Raw genomic sequence first — 22,629 nt, forward strand, 5'->3', positions numbered from 1 at the left:
GAAAGGAATACTGTAGAAGAAGAATGGATAGCTTTGAGAGATGAAATAGAGAAGACAAAGAGGATCAAGTAAGTAAAAAAAAACGAGGGTTAGCAGAAACCCTTTAGTAACACAAGAGATATTGAATTTAGTCAATGAAACGAGAAAATATAAAAACGTAATAATTGAAGCAGGCGAAAGGGAACACAAAGGTCTAAAAAACGAGATCGACAGGAAGTGCAAAATGGCTAAGCAGGAATGGCTAGAGGACAAATATGAGGATGTAGAAGCTTATATCGCTAAGGGTAAGATAGATGCTGCCTACAGGAAAATTAAAAAGACCTTTGGAGAAAAGAGAACCTCCTTTATGAATATCCAGAGCTCAGATGGAAAACTGGTCCTAAGCAAAGAAACGAAGGCAGAAATGTGGAAGGAATATATAGAGGGTCTGTTCAAGGGAGATGTACTTGAGGGCAGTATTATGGAAATGGAAGAGGACATGATACTGCGTGAAGAATTTGACAAAGCACTGAATGATCTAAGTCGAAACAAGACCCCGGTAGTAGACAACATTCCGTTAGAGCTATAGATAACCAGCCATGAAAAAACTCTTCCATCTGGTGAGCAAAATGTATGAGACGGGCGAAATATCCTCAGATTTCAAGAAGAATATAATAATTCCAATTCCAAAGAAAGCAGGTGCCGGCAGATGTGAAAATTACCGAACTACCAGTTCAATAAATCGCTGTTACAAAATACTAACACGAATCCTTTACATAAGAATAGAAAAAGTGGTAGAAGCTGACCTGAGGGAAGATCAGTTTGGATTCCGGAGGAATTCAGGAACACGCGAGGCCATACTGACCCTACGGCTTCTCATAGAAGACAGGTTAAGGAAAAGCAAACCTACGTTTATAGCATTTGTAGACGTAGAGAAAGCTTTTGACAATGTTAACCGGAATGCTCTCTTTCAAATTCTAATGATGGCAAGGGTAAAATACAGGGAGCGAAAGGCTATTTAATATTTCTACATAAAGCAGAAGTCAGTAATAAGAGTCGAGGAGCACGAAATCGAAGCAGTAGTTGAGAAGGGAGTGAGACAGAGTGGTAGCCTATCCCCGATGTTATTCAATCTGTATATTGAGCAAGTAGTAAAGATCGAAAAAGAAAAATTTGGAGTAGGAATTAAAGTCCAGGGAGAAGAAATAAAAACTTTGAAGTTTGCTGATGACTTTGTAGTTCTGTCAATAAAGACAATAAAAGACTTCGAAGAGCACTTGAGCGGAATGGACAGTGTCTTGAGAAGAGGATATCAGATGAAGATGAAGAAAAGCAAAACGAGGATAATGGAATGTAGTCCAATTGAATCAGGCAACGTGGGGGGAATTAGATCAGGAAACGGGACACTTAAAGTAGAAGATGAGTTTTGCTATTTGGGAAGCAAAATAACTGATGATGGTCAAAGCAGGGAGGGTATAAAATGTAGACTGGCAATGGCAACAAAAGCCTTTCTGAAGAAGAATAATTTGTTATCATCGAGTATAGATTTAAGTGTCAGGAACTCCTTTCTGAAAGTATTTGTATGGAGTGTAGCCACGTATGAAAGTGAAACTTGGACAATTAACAGTTTAGAGAAGAAGAGAATAGAAGCCTTTGAAATGTGGTGCTACAGAAGCATGCTCGACATTAGATGGGTAGATGACGTAACTAATGAGAAGGTACTGAATAGAATTGGGGAGAAGAGGAATCTGTAGCACGACCTGACTAGAAGAAGGGATCGGTTTGTAGGACACATTCTAAGGCATCAAGGGATCACCAGTTTAGTACTGGAGGGAAGCGGGGGGGGGGGGGGGGGGGGGGTAAAAAACGTAGAGGGAGGCCAAGAGACGAATACAGAAGCAGGACGTAGGTTGCAGTAGTTACTCGGAGATGAAGAGGGTTGCACAGGAGAGCTACATCAAACCAGTCTTTGGACTGAAGAGCACAACAACATCGACCAAATGCAATACCGCGTTCAGGCCTAATAAAATGGAGCCAACAATTTGACCAGTGCCATACAGACATGCGAGATATTAATCGGGAAGTACTGATCTGGTACCATGTTATTTTAATATTTTCAGAGAGGTGAAAGAACATCTGAAAGGGAGGTGGAGGGGGAAAGAGATCCCTCAGGGGTGATGATGGTCACTCACCTAGCGGTTCTCGAATTGCTCCATAGCCAAGCATCAGATTTCTATTAACAAGGAATTGAATGATTGGATTCGTGATTTCCTGTCAGAAATTCACAGTTCGTAGTAACTGACAGAAAGTCATCGAGTAAAAACAGAAGTGATATCTGGCGTTCCTCAAGGAAATGTTATTCGCCATCTTCTGTTCTGATCTACACAAAGGAGTTAGGAGACAATCTGAACAGCCCTCTTGGATTGTTTGCAGATGATGGTTCAAAAAATGGCTCTGGGCACTATGCGACTTAACTTCTGAGGTCATCAGTCGCCTACAACTTAGAACTAATTAAACCTAACTAACCTAAGGACATCACACACATCCATGCCCGAGGCAGGATTTGAACCTGCGAAAAGTGTCAATTAAATCTTAATTAAAAGGGTGAAGTCATCCACACGAGTACTAAAAGGAATCCGCTAAATTTCGGATTGATGAGACACACAAATGTCAAGGCTGTCAATTCAACTAAATACAATTACAATTACGAATAACTTAAATTATAACGTTCACATAGATAATGAAGTGAGGGAAACTAATCAAAGATTTATTATTGGCAGAATAATTAGAAGATGCAATAGGTCTGATAAATAGATTACCTATTCGCACACTACGCTTGTCCGTCGTCTTCTGGAGTACTGCTGCGCAGTGTGGCATCATCAGAGAGGATTGACAGAAGACACCGAAAAAGATCAGAGAAGGGAAACTCGTTTTGTATTATTGCGAAATGAGGGTGAGAGTGTCACGGATATGATACACGAACTGAGATGGCAGTCATAAAAACGAAGGCTTCTTTGGTTGTAGTGAGATCTTTTCCGGAAATTTCAACCACCAGCTTTCTCCTCTGAACGCTAAAATATTTTGTTGGCGACCAGCTACACAGAGAGAAATAATTGTCATAATAAAATAAGCGAAATTAGAACTCACACAGAAAGATTTAAGTATTCGTTTTTCCCGCTCACTGTTCGAGAGTGGAAGGGTAGAGAAACAGCTTGAAGGTAGGGACTGCGGCTATCGTTGAAACAACCGGTTTCCGGTTATATCGGATTTTTCAACGGCAGTTTAACCGGACTAACAAACCGCTCAAAATAACCGGTTTCTAAAATAAGCGATTTTCGCTTGTTTATTCCTATTATGTGCTATAGTAAGCGTAGAGATCGAGCGAAACTTGAAAAATTTTGACTCCGTCACTTTCAAGACACATAGAATCAAATTATTAAACAGGCAAATAAAAGAAACTTTAGCCCGTCCACTGTTGGCTGCTTTTCTCCAAAAGTGATAAATGGTTGAATACTACAAAAAATCGTCACTACTCTCCTACTGATTATAATTATTTAAAACTCTGATTAAAAGTCGTGTTGTAATCATGGATCATGCCACTATTTGGACTTCACGAATAGTCAGCACTAAAGGGTGAAAACTGAGGTTAAAGAATTCTGGTTTTCGTATTAATTTGTACGTTTTCAAGGGCGACAAGAAGATAAAAGCTTGTTATGTAGACACAGCCAGCACATCAGCCGCATTCTATTTTTATGGTAAATTACGAATGAACTGTTAAGTTTTCTTTTTATGTTATATCGCAAGTTCGTTGTGGCTGCTCCAGTTTCTATTCTTTTAAAGCAAATACAGCACTTCACTGATACCGCACTTCGTAAAATACTTCCACATTAGGATTGGTGCCATTCTGTAATACAACATACGTCCGATAACGACAGTGAAAGCCTGGCACACACACGGTGGGGGGCAAGTCTTGCACACTGCTTGTACACAGGTACCGTCTAATAGGCTACGCTACTTGATAGCAGGGACACTACTGTCCAGCAATGCTGTGCCAAATCTTATGCAGTGTGTTTGTTGCTCGTTTCCGACGCCATTGTTATTAAAATAGCAGTGGTAGCTTTGCCCAATTCCTATTATAACGTAATATTTCAAAGCCATACACATTTTACAACCAAAAATTACTCGTTCGTTAAAACAGGTTTATTTAAAGACAAAAAAATTTAGCACTGCTGCTGCGGCTAAAGGATATTTCCTTTTTTACCCAGTTATTAGTAAAAAATAAAAGCATCTGCTATATCCGAAAACAAACAAATACCGAAAAATACGTATTATTCAGAACTAAAATACTGGTTTTATACAGTCGGTTTTTCCCATCCATACTTGAAGGTGGTTCGATGAACAATCTGCCAGGCACTTAACTGTGTATTGCGGATTAGGCATGTATTTGTAGATGTAGCCTACTTAGGCTTTCTTTTGGATGTTCACTAGGTGAAGGTTCCAGGTTAGTTTTTAATCGAACGTTGACCCAAGGTAATTTAGTGATTTAGTTAGACGGGTTGGTACGGTAAGCAGATGAAAGGTACCAAATCTGTTGCACAAGTCAAACTGCTCCTAGGTGAAGTTGCTGGATCTGGAACAGCAGCTGGAGAAACAACACCGTGAGGGCGGCCGCCTTCCTTGCAGCATACAGGACATCCCGAGGCACGAGGAGGCGCAGGTCGGGAGTCTGCTCCAGCTGCAAGACGACCTCCAGCAGCAACAGCTGCTGGCAGACGCCAAGGCGCGCGCCTGCCAGGAGGCGCAGCTGCGGGTCCAGCACCTACACCTCCAGATGGCTCAGGTGCGCTCCAGCCCACGCCCGCAACTTTTATCTCAACCAGTCGTAGGAACTGCGCAGAATAACGTGGCTGGTAGGTGCGCAATCGGCAAGGCACGCCTGGGGAGAGCGGTGTGGTGAGGGTTACGGGCAGGTGCTGCAGGGAAATGCCGAGCGCTTGAGGGCAACTACCATTCTAAACTGAAGGCTACGCTCACATTTTTTAAAAAAATATTACACTACTGGCCATTGAAATTGCTACACCACGAACATGACGTGCTACAGACGTGAAATTTAACCGACAGGAAGAAGATGCTACTTTTCAGAGCATTCACACAAGTTTGGCGCCGGTGGCGACACCTACAACGTGCTGACATGAGGAAAGTTTCCAACCGATTTCTCATACACAAAAAGTAGTTGACCGGCGTTGCCTGGTCAAACGTTGTTGTGATGCCTCGTGTAAGGAGGAGAAATGCGTACCATCACGTTTCCGACTTTGATAAAGGTCGGATTGTAGCCTATCGCGATTGCGGTTTATCGTATCGCGACATTGCTGCTCGCGTTGGTCGAGATCGAATGACTGTTCGCAGAATATGGAATCGGTGGGTTCAGGAGGGTAATACGGAACGCCGTTTTGGATCCCAACGGCCTCGTATCACTAGCAGTCGAGATGACAGGCATCTTATCCGCATGGGTGTAACGGATCGTGCAGCCACGTCTCGATCTCCAGATCTCTCACCAATTGAAAACGTCTGGTCAATGGTGGCCGAGCAACTGGCTAGTCACAATAACCCAGTCACTACCCTTGATGAACTGTGGTATCGTGTTGAAGCTGCATGGGCAGCTGTACCTGTACACGCCATCCAAGCTCTGTTTGACCCAATGCCCAGGCGTATCAAGGCCGTTATTACGGCTAGAAGTGGTTGTTCTGGGTGCTGATTTCTCAGAATCTTTGCACGCAAATTGCGTGAAAACGTAATCACATGTCAGTTCTAGTATAATATATTTGTCCAATGAATACCCGTTTATCATCTGCATCTCTTCTTGGTGTAGCAATTTTAATGGCCAGTAGTGTATGTGTAGCCCATTGACAACCACACTTGCATGGTGACTATTCAAAAGGTCTACTCTCACCTCTGCTTTGGTTAGTATCCCGAAAGAATTCCGCTTAAAATGCAACAAAAAGCATCGAATTATTTTCGAATGGCTTGTTAAAGATTTGTAAGTTTCAGAGAAGTATCATGAGTGGCGAATTTTGAGCAAAACCTACATTTCTCTTGTTGCCAAGTTAAAATTTGCTTCTTTTGCCACTACACAGCGTAATTAGTCAGTTTTATCTCACTAACACGTTGTACAGACGCAACTGCGAGAGCATTCTCAAACCATGTTTTATTAAGTTTCTCAGGTGAGGAATGAGTAAAAGTAAGGCCAATAGCTTATGAAAAAGCACATCCTCAGTAAAAAGAAAAAAGTGTAATGTCTTAACTTATGCTGTTCCAAAACCCAAAGCATTTCTCGTTTCGCCAGCTATCAATGGCCCATAAAAATTACATTCTTTCACGGAAAAGTCTGTAGGTAGTGGAATAACACGGTAGATAAAGAAGTTTTGTATAATAACCATATGGCGAAATATTGCCGTCTTTATGAGCTATCATTTGCCAAAATCTCATTTCGATATCTCAGAACGTCTGTAAAATATGAGGAATGTTGTGAAAATTGCATTCCGACTTTATCGCTGGTGCGCGCGGTCGCAAACGAGTGTGCTACAGTAGATCGATTCTCTCGCCAATGGTGACAGATAGAGACCTCCATCCAAGTCTAAAGAAAAATCCAGTATGTTCGCTACGTGGCAACATATTACATGATGTGAACCAGGAGTAAAATCATAGCGACCCCTATTTTTGTTTGCAAACTTTTTCGAATTTAGCTGTATCTTATTTAAATACGAATATCTCAATAACTATGACCATTAAAGAAATGATGGGCACATGAACATGAAACAGACATACGAACCGATAAATAACGCATTTTTTTACCGAATAGTTTGTATAAAAGCATTTGAGAAAGACTGCGGGGCTTGCGCCTCGGTTCTCTCATCACAGCACGTAGCCGACCAGCCAAAAGAGGGCCTCCCATTCTGAACAAACAAGTGAACTCGCCCAGCGTCTTGGACGAAAACTGGTCACTGCGTATTGGCCACAAGTATCCTGCGCGGACTTAACTGAGTATATTCAACGACTGTGCACTACATTTTTCAACACACTCCCCACAAACACTCGTGTCGTTGTAGTCTTCACTGTGAGTACTAGTTTGATGCAGCTCTCGTCGATAATAGGACTGTTGATATTTTTGAAAACATCGGGAATCCGATATATCGATTTTTTAAAAAGTTCTTACAGGTCCTCGATACATCGTAATAAGTATCGATATGTGGAGAAAAAGATATCGACGTACTTGCCTATTAAAATATTGGCTGCACATTGTAAATATACTGCCAGTTTTAGACCTGTATAATTAAGTATACATCAACAAGCTAACAGCCTGCTTATCCCCCTTAAGCAAGAACTGAAAGGAAAACAATATACATTCACACTTGGCGATAACCATTTTGCTAACAATGATAACTGCAGGCAAGTGGCACAATAAAAGGTGTCTGATGCGTCCGTCGATCGTTTCGTCACTTATCGGATTTGTCCGGAACCCTCCATGTCGCCTTCCCTGTTTTTTCATTTATGTAAGTGCTAGCAACCTAACAGCTGTAGTGTTAAACGTTGCAGTTTCTGTTGGTAGCGCCGAGCGCCGATTACGTCAGCGTTTCCCCTCACACGTCTCCACGCACAGCAAAGACGAGTCTTGTCATTTCGATTTTTGTTCATCATTGACAGCAATTGTTTTTGAAGAATGACGATGTGAAGAAATAGCACACTAATTGCGTTAAAAATTCTTTTTTAACGCAACTGGTGTGCTATTTCTTCACATTAGATATCGTGTTATTCCATTCACATCGCCATCCCTCAGTGCAATCGGACTTCTTCTTTGCGCCACCTATAGCTGCTTCACACAGTTTATAGAGAAAGACTGGACGTGATGAAAGCTCAGAAAGTAGTAAAACACGTTCACACAGTGAAAGTAAAATTATGTTCTGTTACAATTTCAAAAGAACAATTTCAAATATTTACCGACTGGAAAGAGATGCAGTACTTACCAGTCACATTTTAAAAAAGATCTAAGCCGGAAAGGCGACGTCATGAATAGTTGTAAATAAGATGGCGAGCCGCTAAGGGTTGCGCGCCTTCTTATTTACAACTATTCATGACGTCGCCTTTCCGGCTTAGATCTTTTTTAAAATGTGACATGTAAGTACTGCATCTCTTTCCAGTCATTACAAGCTTTATTAATGTATTATATACCTAATATGTTTTAGAACAGTTAGTTTAATTCTGAAGACGACGCGCATAGTAGCGTCGGAACCTGGTCAATTTTGACTTAATATTTGTGACCGAGGGCTTATTTGTTCTAATATAATTCTGACACGGTCGCTGAACCTTAACAGCTATGTTCAAAGTTTTACAAAATAAAAATACCGGCACTTGATACCCTATTGCTATAGAGGGAAAAAATATCGCCGTTATATATCGATAATTTTTGGAAGAAATATCGATATCTCGATGTTTTATCGTTAGCCCTACTCGAGAGCCCTTTCTGTGCAAGTTTTTGTATTTGCATATGTACTGAATGAAATTTACAGACATTTGAACTATCAATGTAGTTCGCATGGCCTGCGATTGGCAGCGACATATGCACACTGTACATGGTGAGCAAGCCATCGACTTTGCTCCATGTACACAAAAACGTTAAAAATTACTTTCGTACATCATAAAATTCACCATATTGTCAGATGTCACTTAGGCCGGTATTACACTATCAAATTTCTTTGTCAGATATCTTTGTCAAATATCTTTGTCAAATATCTTGGTCAAGGAAATTTGATGGTGTAATGGGGAACTTCCTCAAATCTCGTCTGTCGTCAAATAAATTTGATCAAATCTAGGGCCTCACTGTAGATTTGATCAAAGAAGTCGCTTCTCTTCTGTCCACTGCAATGTGACATGTTACCACATGGAGCGCTAGTATCGCTGCAGCATTCTGTCGTCTGTAGTGTTTTTATAAACATAGCCGGTAAATACAATTGGTGTGTACTGACAAGTACAAAATTAATAGATATGTATGAAGCTTTACAACGTGAGGCACCCTGAATACAAAAATAGATTAAGAAGATTGGAGACCTGACCTAACCTAACCAAACGTAACGCTCTCCAGTAGCAAGGAATTGGAGTGTTGCAGTGAGCCTGTCTTCTGCAGATATAGCAGTTCTTAAGTGAGTATTGTGATTTGTGGTATGAGGATACACTTCACTGCACACATACTGAAATGTATGCTCATCCATTCTTAAGTAATTGATGTACGACTTGACGTCCTCCACTATAAGCCCTCGTAACAAGTTTTGTTGAATGCTGTTATCGTATCGTCCTAAAACCTACAGTTTCACCCAGGTACGTTTCCTTTTTTTCCCCTGCTTATCTGCCGCATGTGCACACTTTGCAGTTGTGGAACATGCAACTGCTGCAGTTAATAACAAGTTGTTATTGTCAGCCATCTTGAACTTTGGCGAAAAATATGATGACAGTGTAATACCCCTTTGTAGCGCCATGTCAAAGATGTTTGTCAAATATATTTGACGAATATTTGATCAAATCTTTGACAAATAAATTTGATAGTGTAATACTGGCCTTAGTGAAAACTTCACCCTGATTCATTTTTCGTTCTAGATATATTTGTGAAGGTGTGTCTTATCTGCCTCGTCCTGTATTATTTTCCTTTAGGTTTTGTCATGATCGTTATCGTTACCATGGCAAATCGTAAATGTGGAAAAATAGGGCTACCAGAAGCTGGATGTTCCTTCTGCGATATTGCGGAAAGAGTTCGTAGGAATGTAGCCACTGTACTTGATTGCTGGAAGCGGTAGGCACGGGAATGTACGGCCGCTAGAAGACTGGACTCCATGCAGCCACGTGACGCTACCGAGAGGAAAGATCATCCTGTTCTGCGTATGGTTGTAGCGCATCGTACTGCATATGTAGCAGCAATTCGAGCAGCAGTTTGAACCGCAGTGACACAAAAAACTGTTACAAATCGGGTACTTCAAGGACAGCTCCGAGTCAGACTCCATATAACCTGCACTCCCCTCATCCCAAAACACCGCTACTTGCGAGTTCAGTGGTTTCAAGCGAAAGCTCATTAGAGGGCAAGGTGTAATTCTGTTGTTTTTTCTGATGGAAGCTGTTCCTGCCCTGGTCCCAGTGCCGGGCATGTGTTGAGTAGGAGGAGGCCAGGTGAGGGCCTGCAACCAACCCGTCTGCATGATAGACACACTGGACCTGTACGTGGAGTCATATGGTCTGGGGTGCGATTTTATATGATAGCACGGACACTTGAAGTGTTACATGCCGTTTAGACAAACGACATTTCACACTTCTTATGCACTACAGGGAAGGATGATCGTGACAGAATAATAGTAAGCAGGCAGTAAGTCGCGGGACGTATATTGTGCGCGGGTGTTTGTTTTCGTATGTGCAGACATAAAACGGGAGGTGTGGAGTGTGGGAAAACGCAAGGTGTGACAACAAGTAAACGGCTTTACCTGCTGTGGGCGGAGCCTTTTACGTTTAGGTGTCGCGGTTTGGCGGTGGCTTGACCGCCAATGAGCAGCCACATTTTCAAAGAACGAAAACAAAATACAAGATGGTTTTGTGACAAACGAAATATATGGTAGTCTTGATTGTCACGTTGGGCCTTCTAGGAGTATCTCCTATGTAAAATTGTGGCCTGTTCTAATTAACGAGTCACGTTAATGAGCTGTACACCCGTTTAAGTAAATATATGTCTGTAAAAGGAAAGTAGTGGACGTGCTTTTCCGTGATGTGAGTAGAAGTTGTCTTCTCTTGCTCCAATAACAGATGCAGAACGTGAAGAAGTCAAGCTTTTCGTTGGCTACACACGGGATTTCAGAGGCACTGATTAGCAGGACCTTTACTTCAAGAGAATCAACTTCGGCGACTGGATGAAAAGAAAAAGATAAATACGTCAGGTATTACGTCGGGTGACAGATCTCATGAAGTGTTGTGATTCAGCTTCTATTGCAAGGAGCGAGCCAGCAGTTACGCAAAACCCTAAACCGACAAGGAAAACCCTTCACACGCTAGTGGTTACTCCAGGCACCCTGGCTGCAAATTTGTACATCAGTTTTGTGATTCGACTGTTGTGCTGCCATTAATCAACAGTATTCCAGGGGCTGTTTTCCAACAGGATAACACTCGCTCAAGTTCCGCTGCTGTAACCCAACATGATATACAGAGTGTCGACGTGTTGTCTTGGCCTGCTCGATCACCAGATCTGTCTCCAATCGAAAACATATGGGACGTCATCAGACGACAACTCCAGCATCATCCACAAACAGCATTAACCGCCCCTTTATCGACCGGCCGAACTCAACAGGCATGCAACTTCAGCCCATAAACTGACATCTGGCAATTGTAAAACCCAAAGCTTGCACGTTTGCATGCTTGCATTGAACATTTTCGTGGTTACACCGGTTATTAATGAATCATCATTTCACATTTGCAGTAGCTCATCTCGAGCTTACATTAACCTGTGGGCTTGCAAGGTTGATCACTTAAATATTCCACCTAGACAAATGTTTTCCAGAAATTTCATTACTCTAAGTTAATTTTTTTTGGTGTTGTGATTGTTTTTCCGTCAGTGCATACACTATCTAACCTGGCAATGCTTCGCAGTTGCTAAATATGCACTGAAATTGGAAACACGTCCTAATCTCCTTCTCCCTGCTCTCTCTGTCCACATTCTCCTCCTTCCCTCTCTCTGATCATCTCCTCCTATCCTCTCTCTCTCTCTCTCTGTCCATCTTCTCCTTCACCTAAAGCTCTGTATAGGGAAAGTACGGCCAACTTGCCAGTGGCCACCATTTTGGGCCCACTGCGCCACTGGTGATACATTGACTTCTGCAGCATATTTAGCCGTGTAAATTAAAGAAGTGCACTCAACCGTTTAATGCACTGCTAAAACTGATCAGTGGCTTCAGACGGAACACGTCGGATATTTAGCAACAAAAACTCTCAAAAACTTAAGCTGAATGAGTCGAAAAGCATTCGTTGTGGCGAGCATGAAACACGGTTTTTTCCCTGCTATCTTTTATTAATAGCGAAAGCAGATTCCGCGGTTCTTGTTGCGGTATCGAGTTTGAACACCTATTTTCATAATTAGCGTTAAATTGGTACTATCCAATACTCAGCAGGACAAAAGGGAACCAATATTAGTTCGCAAGTGCAAGGAAAACTCCATCGCTAATTTAAAGCTCTGTATCGACTTACTTCTTGTTCCTGCTACTCGGTACTACGAAAATTCGCGCAATGTCTCTTTTGTTACACGAAATAAAGCATTGGATTCAAATATATATGTGCAGTACCTTAGTAAATAGAATTGTCTATGATGCCAATGATCTATAGAGTGCGCCCACAGAGACAAGGGACTGTGGCAGCGTCTGCTAACATCAGTGCCGTCGACCTCCCTCCTATTGTGGAAATGGATTTTGCGATTTCGTGTCTTCTTAATCTTTGTTGTGTTGTTTGCTATCTTTTCGTGGCACGCTGAAAAGTTTTAGGTCATGGTTTTTTCCAACTAGTGTTCTTCTACAAGAGAGAGGAATTATTTGAAAGCAAAAAGTATGTACGTTTTACAGACAAGAACTTACTCTGCGCATACAGAACGTAAATAGATAAACGTGTTTTAATGAAATTATTTCAACAGCAAGAAAGTCAGAGTTATTGGAATAGAAAAATAATTTTCGTTGTAGCAAGAAAACAAGATACAAAGGATAAAGAAAGAAGGTGCTATTTACTGTGTTCTACATATTGACTGATGTGTTTGCAAGTATATATTTTCACGAGCAAATAACTGTATATGCCTGAAATGTTTGTATGACCCTTTTTCCATTCTTTGAGTTCTCAGGAGTGTGCACAATTTACCACACGATCTTCGACAATAACTTCCATTAAGAATTCTGCTTTGGTCATTAATAAACTCTATTGCCATTGCTTCTTCCTACATTTTGTTAGTATATTTCGATTTTTCCGTGAAAAAGATAGTCCCTCACAACTAACTTTCACCATTCAGATGCCAACTTGCACAGCAAACAGCTCTCACAACACTGGCAAATTTTGCGCTACCTGTAAACGAAAATGACCAGGCGAAACAGACGAGACTCAGCATTTACATAAAACGCCAGGGACGCTGCAGCCGACGCACTTGTCTCGAGTGGTCACTTGAAATAAGAAAGTCGATCGTGTAAAAGGGGCTTAAACCTTATCTCCGCAATAACCTTTCCCCCACGACTGCTAGTTCTGCAAGTTTCGCAGGAGAACTTCTGTGAAGTTTGGATGGTAGGAAATGAGGTACTGGCGAAAGTAAAGTTGTGAGCATAGGTCGTGAGTCGCGCTTGGGTATCTCAGTCGGAGGACACTTCCCCGCAAAAGGAAAAGCTCCCGAGTTCGATAGTCGGTCTGGCACACAGTTTTAATCTACCAGGAAGATTCATATGTGAAGCAGAACAACTTCATAGATCAAAGGAAAACCAAACACACGAAAGTAGTACCAGGTGGTTATAATTGAACTTTCCCTATTTAACACGTAATAACACGGAAAATAATTACAGTATGAGTACCAACTTGGTAGTATTAATGTACAGAGAACAGGGTGCATGATTTCCGTGCGTCATAGCGCTGCCGTCCAGTTCCAACTATGGCTACCAGGTGCCGTGATCAGGACCAGCTGCAGTGCACTTGCTGACGTGTCACCATGAGATTGGACAAAACGTGCAAAGCATTATTGGTGTAGCTCTATTATCAAAACAGCAGTAATGCTGCAGCTGCACTTCGAGAATATCGCCGGCTGAAAGGATTACGGAAGAGTCCTCTTTCTCCAATTGCTGTGCGGAGCATGAGGAAGAAGTTCGAATCAACAGGAGAACTGGGCGTCGTTCCGGGAAGAGGCCCACGACCTGTTGTACAACAGGTGGTTGATGAAATCGCTGTTGCTATGGAAGACAACGCTGCGAGCAATTTCCCTTCCTCAGGCAGTGCGCATGCTGTGTTGCGACAGTTGAACATCCTGTGGTTCACTGTACGGAAGGTGCTTCGAACCATTCTCAAATGGTATCCGTACAAGATCCATGTCGGACAGCAGCTTGCACCACAGGACGCACAATGACGTGTTGACTTCGCTCTACACTTTCTCGTAGGGACTGAAGTTGACGAGGGCTGCCCTGGACCATGCTACAGACGAAGCTCGATTTTCTCTGACGGGTAAGGTGAACTACACAGAATTGTCGAGTGTGGGGATCTTCACCTCCAGTCACTGTGCCTGGAGTTCTCTGTGCGGTGAACGTGTCATCCTGTAGTGTGGCTTCACGGTTATTTTCATCATGGGCCCAATCTTTTTTGAAGAGGCTGGCGCCCAAGAACCAAAGACGTACAGCGTGACTGGCCAGCATTACTACAATATGCCTCGCCAGCATGTCATACCCGCCCCACAGGAAAGAAAAGCTTTGAACTCAACAGTTTTCATGCACGATCACCTGATCTCACTCCTTGTGATTTCTGGTTGTGGGGCTACCTGAAGGATAGGGCTTACCAGGGGAATATTGGTTCAAATAGCTCTAAGCTCTATGGGACTTAATATCTGAGGTCATCAGTCCCCTAGACTTAGAACTACTTAAACCTAACTAACCGAAGGACATTACACACAGCCATGCCCGAGGCAGGATTCGAACCTGCGACCGCAGCAGCAGCACGGTTCCGGACTAAAGCGCCTAGAACCGCTCGCCCACAGCGGCCGGCCAGGGGAATATTCACACATGCGCCGATCTGAAGCGTAGCACATCAATAGAGGTAGTCAGCATGCCTATGGACATGTTTCTTTGCGCTGTGCAGAATGCAATCAGACGCTTCTGAACGCTGGTCGGCGCCATATTGATCCCCTTTTGTAGCAGTAATGGCACGGGTATGTAATGGTATGATGTACCGTAGCAGCGCATGAAAAGTGTTTCAATTGAATTGATTCTGCATTATTTCTCTTCGTCATGTCCTTGCCATTAATGCTACCAAGTTTGGTCCTCGTACGGTAATTAGTTTCTGTGTTATAACGTGTTAAATAGGGAAAGTTTAATTATAACCGCCGGGTAGACTGGGATGACTGGGGAACCGGTACCTGACACGGCAGTGCAGCAGGGTCAAGGTAGAACGAGTTGAGACGTAAATGGTGACTCTGAGCAGTCGTCTTTTGTGACGGCGGCTATAGTGTTGCAGCGATGCGAAGTGCGTGCCGTGGCTATTACCGAGCTGGACTGTGTCGCGGATGTTCAGATAGCAGCAGCGGCGCGGGAGCGGCTGGACTCGAGGCTCCCTCTGATGGAAGGTCTGGAGGCGGCGTGGCAGGGGGAGCGGCGCGAGCACGCGGCCCGCCTGCAGCAGATGGCGGAGCACGAGGAGGCGTGCGCCGTGGCCGAGGGCGTGCTGGACACGGCGCTCAGCCACAGCGCCTCCACCGCCCGCGCCGTCAGCGACGAGCTGCAGCGCTACGAGAGCCAGGTCAGCGCGCTCTCCTCCGTCGCCGAGACGCTGCTCGCCGCGCGCCAGTGGAAGGTGAGTCCGCGCCACGGCTAATTCGAAGGGATCAGTGACCGCAGCTTGGTTGAAGCTGGGCTCAGTACCGTAACATCGAAATCCACCAAAAATAAAAGCGAATTACGTCTATCTAAGAAATCGGATAAGAATTCGCTCGGTACCTTCCTAAGAGACAGTCTCCACTCATTCCAATGTTACTATGAAAACGTAATCCAGATGTGGTGTAAATTCAAAGAAATGCACTGAAGATCCAAAGATACTGGTACACCCTCGTGTATGGGGGCCCCGCGAGCACGCAGAAGTGCCGCAACACGACGTGGGATTGACTCGACTAATGTCTGAAGTAGTGTTGGAGTGCCGTAAGAGTACGAGGGGGTGCAGATCTCTTCTGAACAGCACGTTGCAAGGTATCCCAGATATGCTCAATAATGTTCATGTCCGGGGAGTTTGGTGGCCAGCGGAAGTGTTTAAACTCAGAAGAGTGTTATTCAAAATGACAGTCACAATCGCATTATTTATTTTGCCGCCAACCGGTTTCAACCCGCGATGGGGTCATCTTCAGGCAATTTACACCATTTGATTGCTCGCTGGAGTCGTCATCCTGCCTGTCCACGGTCAGTACCCACTTCATAGTTACCGACCGTGCACAGGCTGGGTGACGGCTCCAGCGAACGACCGAATAGTGTAAATTGCCCTAAAGATGATCCCATCGCGGGTTGAAACCGGTTGACGGCAAAATAAATAATGCGATTGTGACTGTCATTTTGAATAATTGATTATAAGTAAATTAATCGCTGTTTATCTCCATACAACTATGTTGTCTAAAAATTCAGAAGAGTGTTCCTGGGGACACTCTATAGCAATTCTGGACTTGTGGGGTGTCGCATTGTCCTGCAGGAATTGCCCAAGTCCGTCGGAATGCACAATGGACACGAATGGATGCCGGTGATCAGACAGGATCTTACGTACGTGTCACCTGTCCGAGTCGTATCTAGAAGTATCACGGGTCCCATATAACTCCAACTGCACACGCCCCACACCACTGCAGAGCCTCCACCAGCTTGAACAGCCCCTGCTGACATGCAGGGTCCATGGATTCGTGAGGTTGTTTCCATACCCGTACACGTCCATCCGCTCGATAGAATTTGAAACGAGATTCGTCCGACCAGCCAACATGTTTCCAGTCATCAACAGTCCAATGTCGGTGTTGACGGGTCCAGGCTAGGTGTCGTGCAGTCATCAAGGGTACACAAGTGGGCCTTCGGCTCCGAATACCCATATTGTTGAATGGTTCGCACGCTGACACTTGTTGATAGCCTAGCATTGAAATCTGCAGCAATTCGCGGAAGGTTTGCTCTTCTGTCACGTTGGACGACTCTCTTCAGTCGTCGTTGGTCCCGTTCTTGCAGGGTCTTTTTCCCGCCGCAGCGATGACGGAGATTTGATATTTTCCCGATATTCACGATACACTCGTGAGATGGCCATGCGGGAAAATCCCTACTTCATCACTACCTCGGATATGCTGTGTCCCATCGCTCGTGCACTGACTATAACACAACGTTCAAACTCCCTTAAATCTTGATAACCTGCCATTGTAGCAGCAGTAACCGATCGAACAACTGCACCGGACACTTGTTGTCTCATATAGGCGTTGCCGAACGCAGCGCCGTATTCTACCTGTTTACACAATAGCAGCAACCATCCACAACTGCTCGTTCGTAGAAAAATCCGTACTCAAAGACCGTAAAGTTGCACAAGTCACACCAGTACCCAAGAATGGAAATAGGAGTAATCCGCTGAATTACAGACCAATGTCACTAATATTGATTTGCAGTACGATTTTGGAACATATACTATGCTCGAACATTACGAATCACCCCGAAGAAAACGATTTATTGACAAATAGCCAACACAGATTCAGAAAATATCGTTCTTGTGAAACACAACTACCTCTTTTTTCCGACATCGTACGTCAAATTGGATTCACAGATTAACATTTCCAGAAGGCGTTTGACACCGTTCCTCATAAGCGACTTCTAATTAAATAGCATGCCTGTGGAGTAACGACTCAATTCTGTCACTGAATTAACATCACAGTTCGTAATAATAGCCAGGAAATCATCGAGTAAAACAGAAGTAATATCTGACGTTCCCCGAAGAATTCTTATAGGGCACCTGCTGTTTCTGATCTACACAGAGGATTTGGGAGACAATCTGAGCAGCCCTCTTAGATCGTTTGTAGACGATGATGTCATTTACCGCCACGTAAAGTCGTCAGATGATCAAAACGAATTAAAAACTGATTTAGACATGATATCTGTAAGGTGCAAAAAGTGGCAATCGACTCTAAATCATGAAAAGTGTGAAATCATCCAGATGAGCACTAAGAAGAGTACGCTTAATTTCAGTCACACGATAAATCACACAGCCGGCCACTGTGGCCGAGCGGTTCTAGGCGCTTCAGTCCAGAACCGCGCTGCTGCTACGGTCGCAAGTTCGAATCCTGCCTTGGACGTGGACGTGTGTGATGTCCTTAGGTTAGTTAGGTTTAAGTAGTTCTAAGTCTAGGGGACTGATGACCTCAGACGTTAAGTCCCTTAGTGCTTAGAGCCATTTGAACCATAAATCACACAAATCAATAGGGATTACAATTAGGTCTACGAATAACTTAAATTGGAACGATCGCGTAGATAATGCTGTGGGGAGAGCGAACCAACGACTGTAATTTATTAACACAACACTTACAAAATGTAACACCTCTGGTAAAGACAATCCCTACACCACGGTTCTCCGTCCTCTTCTGCAGTACTGCTTTGCGGTGTGGGATCCGTATCAGACTTGATTGACAGAGGACATCGAAAAAGTTCAAAGAAGGACAGCTCGTTCTGTATTATCACGAAATAGGGGAGAGAGTGCGACAGATGTGGTATAGGAATTGAGGTGGCAGTCATTAAACCAATTGCGTTTTTCGCTGTGGGAGGAGCTTCTCAAGAAATTTTAACCACCAACTTTCTCCTCAAAGTGTGATAATCTTTTGGTTGGCGCCCTCCTACATAGGGAGAAATGGTCATCCTAATAAACAAGAGAAATCAGAGTTTGCAAGGAAACTTTTCCTGTGCGCTGTTCGAAAGTGGAGCGGTACAAAAGTAACTTAAAGGTGGTTCGATGAACCCTTTGCCAGGCACTTAATTGTGAACTGCAAAGAATCATTTAGGTGTAGATGTAGAAGACACTTTTATTTACTTACTCTATTGTTAGCCACTCACGACAGGCGGACCCTTACTGGCTGCAGTGATCAAGGGTGGGCAAACAGCTGACGTGTGGATATCAGTCAGTCGAGTCGTACTTGGGTTGGTCGAAAGCCCGCAGGCACGAGTGTCAAATGGCTCGCACACGCTAACGCCTGCAGTGCGATACATGACAGGTAGCATCTACCACCAGTGTGAGTGCTCGGGCATGTTCATTGCGCTCGTGGGTGCTTGTGTCCTATGAGCAATGTTAGGACAGCCTGGACTAGATTGATTGTGGGTTTTCCTATTCATAAGAGTGTAGTATTAACTAAAATATTGCCGCAGAAGAAACTCAGTAGCACATTCACCACGGTATAGTGCTTGTGATACTAGACTGTTGCACTGAAGGTCGTGAGTTCAAAACTCACGTGAAGCGTATAATTTTAACTTCTGTATTCGGTTCGAGTAAATTCTAGAAGTATCCATAAATGTCTGGAATCATTGTACTGGAATGTTCTATAAATGTATAGATACCTTATGTGTTCTGGCCGGAGGCAGTTTGCTCCGCGCTCTTGTATGTGCAAGTGTTGAATAAACCTTCGTTAAGTGAAGTTAGTGTTCGTCATTCATCTAATTACACCTTCTACGTGACGTTATTCTAGTGGAGACGCTGGGTATTGGAATTTGTGATAGCGTACATTATCGACGACACAGTGGCTCCCATCAGGACACGACAGAGCTGCCGTTTACGTGGCTAGAAACCAGAGTTCGAGCTATATTCAACACATCGAAATCTATCGGAAACAGAAGAACTAGAGGACGTTATGATGACAGCATATGAGACATCGTCCCGGGTTCTCTGGTGACGATGTCCAGGATCCAAACAAGTGGATGAAGGTATATGAGCGTATAGACAAATTTAACAAATGGGATGACACCGTGTGTTTGGCTAACATATTTTTCTAATTGGAGGGTAGTGCGAAGCAATGGTATGAGAACAACGAGGAGAAGTTCACAAGCTGGGAAGTATTCCAGGCGGAACTGCGCAAGTATTTCGGCGACACACAACGACAGAAGTGCAAGGCTGAAGGTAAATTAAAGTGCAGGGCACAGCGTCCAGGAGAAACTACAGCATCCTACATTCAAGAGCTGTGCAAAGTAGTGGATCCTAGAATGAAGGAGGAATATAAGGTTGCACTTCTCATGAAGGGCGTTGCTGAGCACATGTGTCAAGCCCTACTCATGGAGGAGGTTTCGACAGCAGACGACTTCATAAAATGGTGCCAATAAATCGAGACAATGCATCAAAAAAGAATTACACACAAGAAGTTTGAACGGCTTCCAAACGTCTTATCGATGTCTTTGATGGAGAAGAAACTGATTTCACAAGTGTTCTTCGTCAGATAGTGAGGGAGGAAGTTCAGAAGGCACTTGGATTGCACGGCGAGCAATAAACCGAGACAGTTCAAGAGGTCATAAGGGAGGAAGTGGAACAGACATTGAACTCAATCTGTCGTCCTTCATTTCCCTTTAAAACCGTGAAAAAGTCAAGACCCAGGCGAAGTTACGTTCCTACAATGCCGAATGAGGAACCTGTTTGGGCACCAATGAAGACTGACGTATGGAGGACCCAGGATAACCAACCAGTATGTTTCCACTCCGGACGACCGGGACATGTGGTGCGCTATTGTCGAGAACGGCGGTGGATATTTGATGACGCCCGCGCCAGAAGACAGCAGACCGATCTTAGCAGACGCTAACTCCGGGCCGACGAAGATGAACAAGAAGATGTGGGTGCAGGACGGCATAGCCCACCATCGTCGCAAGCTAGCCGCTGGAGAGGACGCTCCCCGACACGCCGAGAACGGTCTCCATCGCCGTTTAGAAGCTCCAGCCGATCACCTAGCCGCCGCAACCTGGAAAACTAAAGGGTGCAACCTTCCTTGGAGGTGAGGCCGCCGAAGAGTAAAGTCCTCCGCCACCGATCACTTCAAAAATGATAGGAAACTGCGTTGATATCCTCATGGATGGCCTACCAGCCAAAGCTCTTGTGGACTCTGGAGCATCATATTCAGTCTTTTCGAAGAAGTACAGTCGCCAGTTGCAGAAAACCGTATTCGTCGACGACAAAACATCCCTGCTGAAGGTGGCTAATGGGAAATATGTAAAACCTACAGGAAGATGTGTCATTCGTGTGGGTATAAGTGTTCATACACAGCCCTTAGAATTCATCGTCTTACAAGAGTGTAGTCATGACGTCATTCTTGGATGGGACTTTTTGAAAGCTTCTCAGACAAATATAGTTTGTAGTCGCTCGAAGATTATGCTAGACGAGATGAGATACTGTGGACAGGAAGATGCGCATCCGAGTGTGTGAAGACTATGTGTGCTGGATGAAGTGATCATTCCTGCAGTCAGCGCTAGAAAGGTAACTGTCATGTGTCATGTCATACATCAACCCATGGATTTTGCAGTAGAATGTAAGAGAAGCATACCACTGAAGAATAACTTGGACATCCCAGCCTTTGTCGTCTCGTTTAAGAACGGATTCGGTGAATTGTGGATAGTTACCTGTCGCTGAGAACCGCAGATCCTTCCAAGATGCATGTGCGTAGCAAAAGTTGAGCCGTTAATTGCAGAACAGCTAAGCATCATAAAAACCTCCGATGTCGAGTCAGTGGACGAAATTAGCACTACCACTACGAGACAAGATATTTTAGCTCTAAGCCGGCTGAGGTAGCCGTGCGGTTCTAGGCGCTATATGGAGCCACGCGATCGCCACGGTCGCAGGTTCGAATCCTGCCACGGGCATTGCTGTGTGTGATGTCCTTAGGTTAGTTAGGTTTAAGTAGTTCTAAGTTCTGGGGGACTGATGACCTCAGAAGTTAAGTCCCATAGTGCTCAGAGCCATTTTTTAGCTCTACTATCATCAGATCTCACGAAGGAACGATAGAAGATGCTACTTGCCATCTTCAAGAGTTCTCTGAATGCTTCAATCCACAGATGAAGAGCAAATTAGACAAATCGACGGTGAAGAACCGGATTAGCACTGTAGACCATCAACCAATAAGCCAGAGAGCATACCATGTGTCAGCAACGGAACGTCGAATAATTCGCGACGAGGTAGAGAAAATGATGAAGAATGACATCATTCAGCCTTCGCAGAGCCCATGGTCGTCACCAGTGGTTCTCGTCAGGATGAAGGATGGCTTTTGTGTTGATCACAGGAAGCTTAATAAGTTAACTAAAAACGACGTTTACCCTCTTCCACGAATTGACGATACTCTAGATTGTCTGAATGGGAATAAGTTTTTCTCAACCATGGACATGTACTCAGGATACTGGCAGATCGAAGTATATGAGGCTGATCGTGAGAAAAGTGCATTCATCACCCCTGATCGCCTGTATGAGTTTAAGGTAATGCCAATTGGTGTGTGTAATGCACCAGCAACTTTTGAACGGATGATGGATAATCTTCTAAGTCACCCGAAGTGGACGATGTGTCTTTGTTATTCAGATGACATTATAGTGTTCTCAGAGACATTTGATGAACACATAAAAAGACATGAGGGCCGCTCTTCAGTGTCTCCATCAAGGCGGACAGAAACGTAATCCAAGAAAGTGTCTCTTTGGAACAAAAGAAATCAAAATACTTGGGCACCTTGTGTCAAACGAAGGTGTGCGGCCAGACCCAGAAAAGGTGAGAGCTATAACGGAATTTCCTATTCCTCGAAGTATTAGAGATGTGAGAAGCTTCCTCGGATTGTATTCTTATTACCGTTGTTTTATCAAAGACTTTTGTATCAAAGCCGGGCCACTCCAAGAGTTGTTAAAAGCCGATGCTAAA

At 43.9% G+C, this 22,629-nt stretch overlaps 1 protein-coding gene across 1 annotated transcript in view; it reads left to right on the forward strand.

The window, feature by feature from the left end:
* Window positions 1-22,629, forward strand: part of LOC126260574 (uncharacterized) — a 105,570-nt gene that overhangs the window by 34,413 nt on the left and 48,528 nt on the right. Inside the window, exons 4-5 of the mRNA XM_049957910.1 lie at window positions 4,595-4,819; window positions 15,292-15,570. Of these exons, the coding sequence (XP_049813867.1) occupies window positions 4,595-4,819; window positions 15,292-15,570 (504 nt within the window). The remainder of the gene's footprint in view (window positions 1-4,594; window positions 4,820-15,291; window positions 15,571-22,629) is intronic.

Source organism: Schistocerca nitens, chromosome 5 (assembly GCF_023898315.1).
Source record: "Schistocerca nitens isolate TAMUIC-IGC-003100 chromosome 5, iqSchNite1.1, whole genome shotgun sequence".
Classification (NCBI taxonomy): Eukaryota; Metazoa; Arthropoda; class Insecta; order Orthoptera; family Acrididae; genus Schistocerca; species Schistocerca nitens.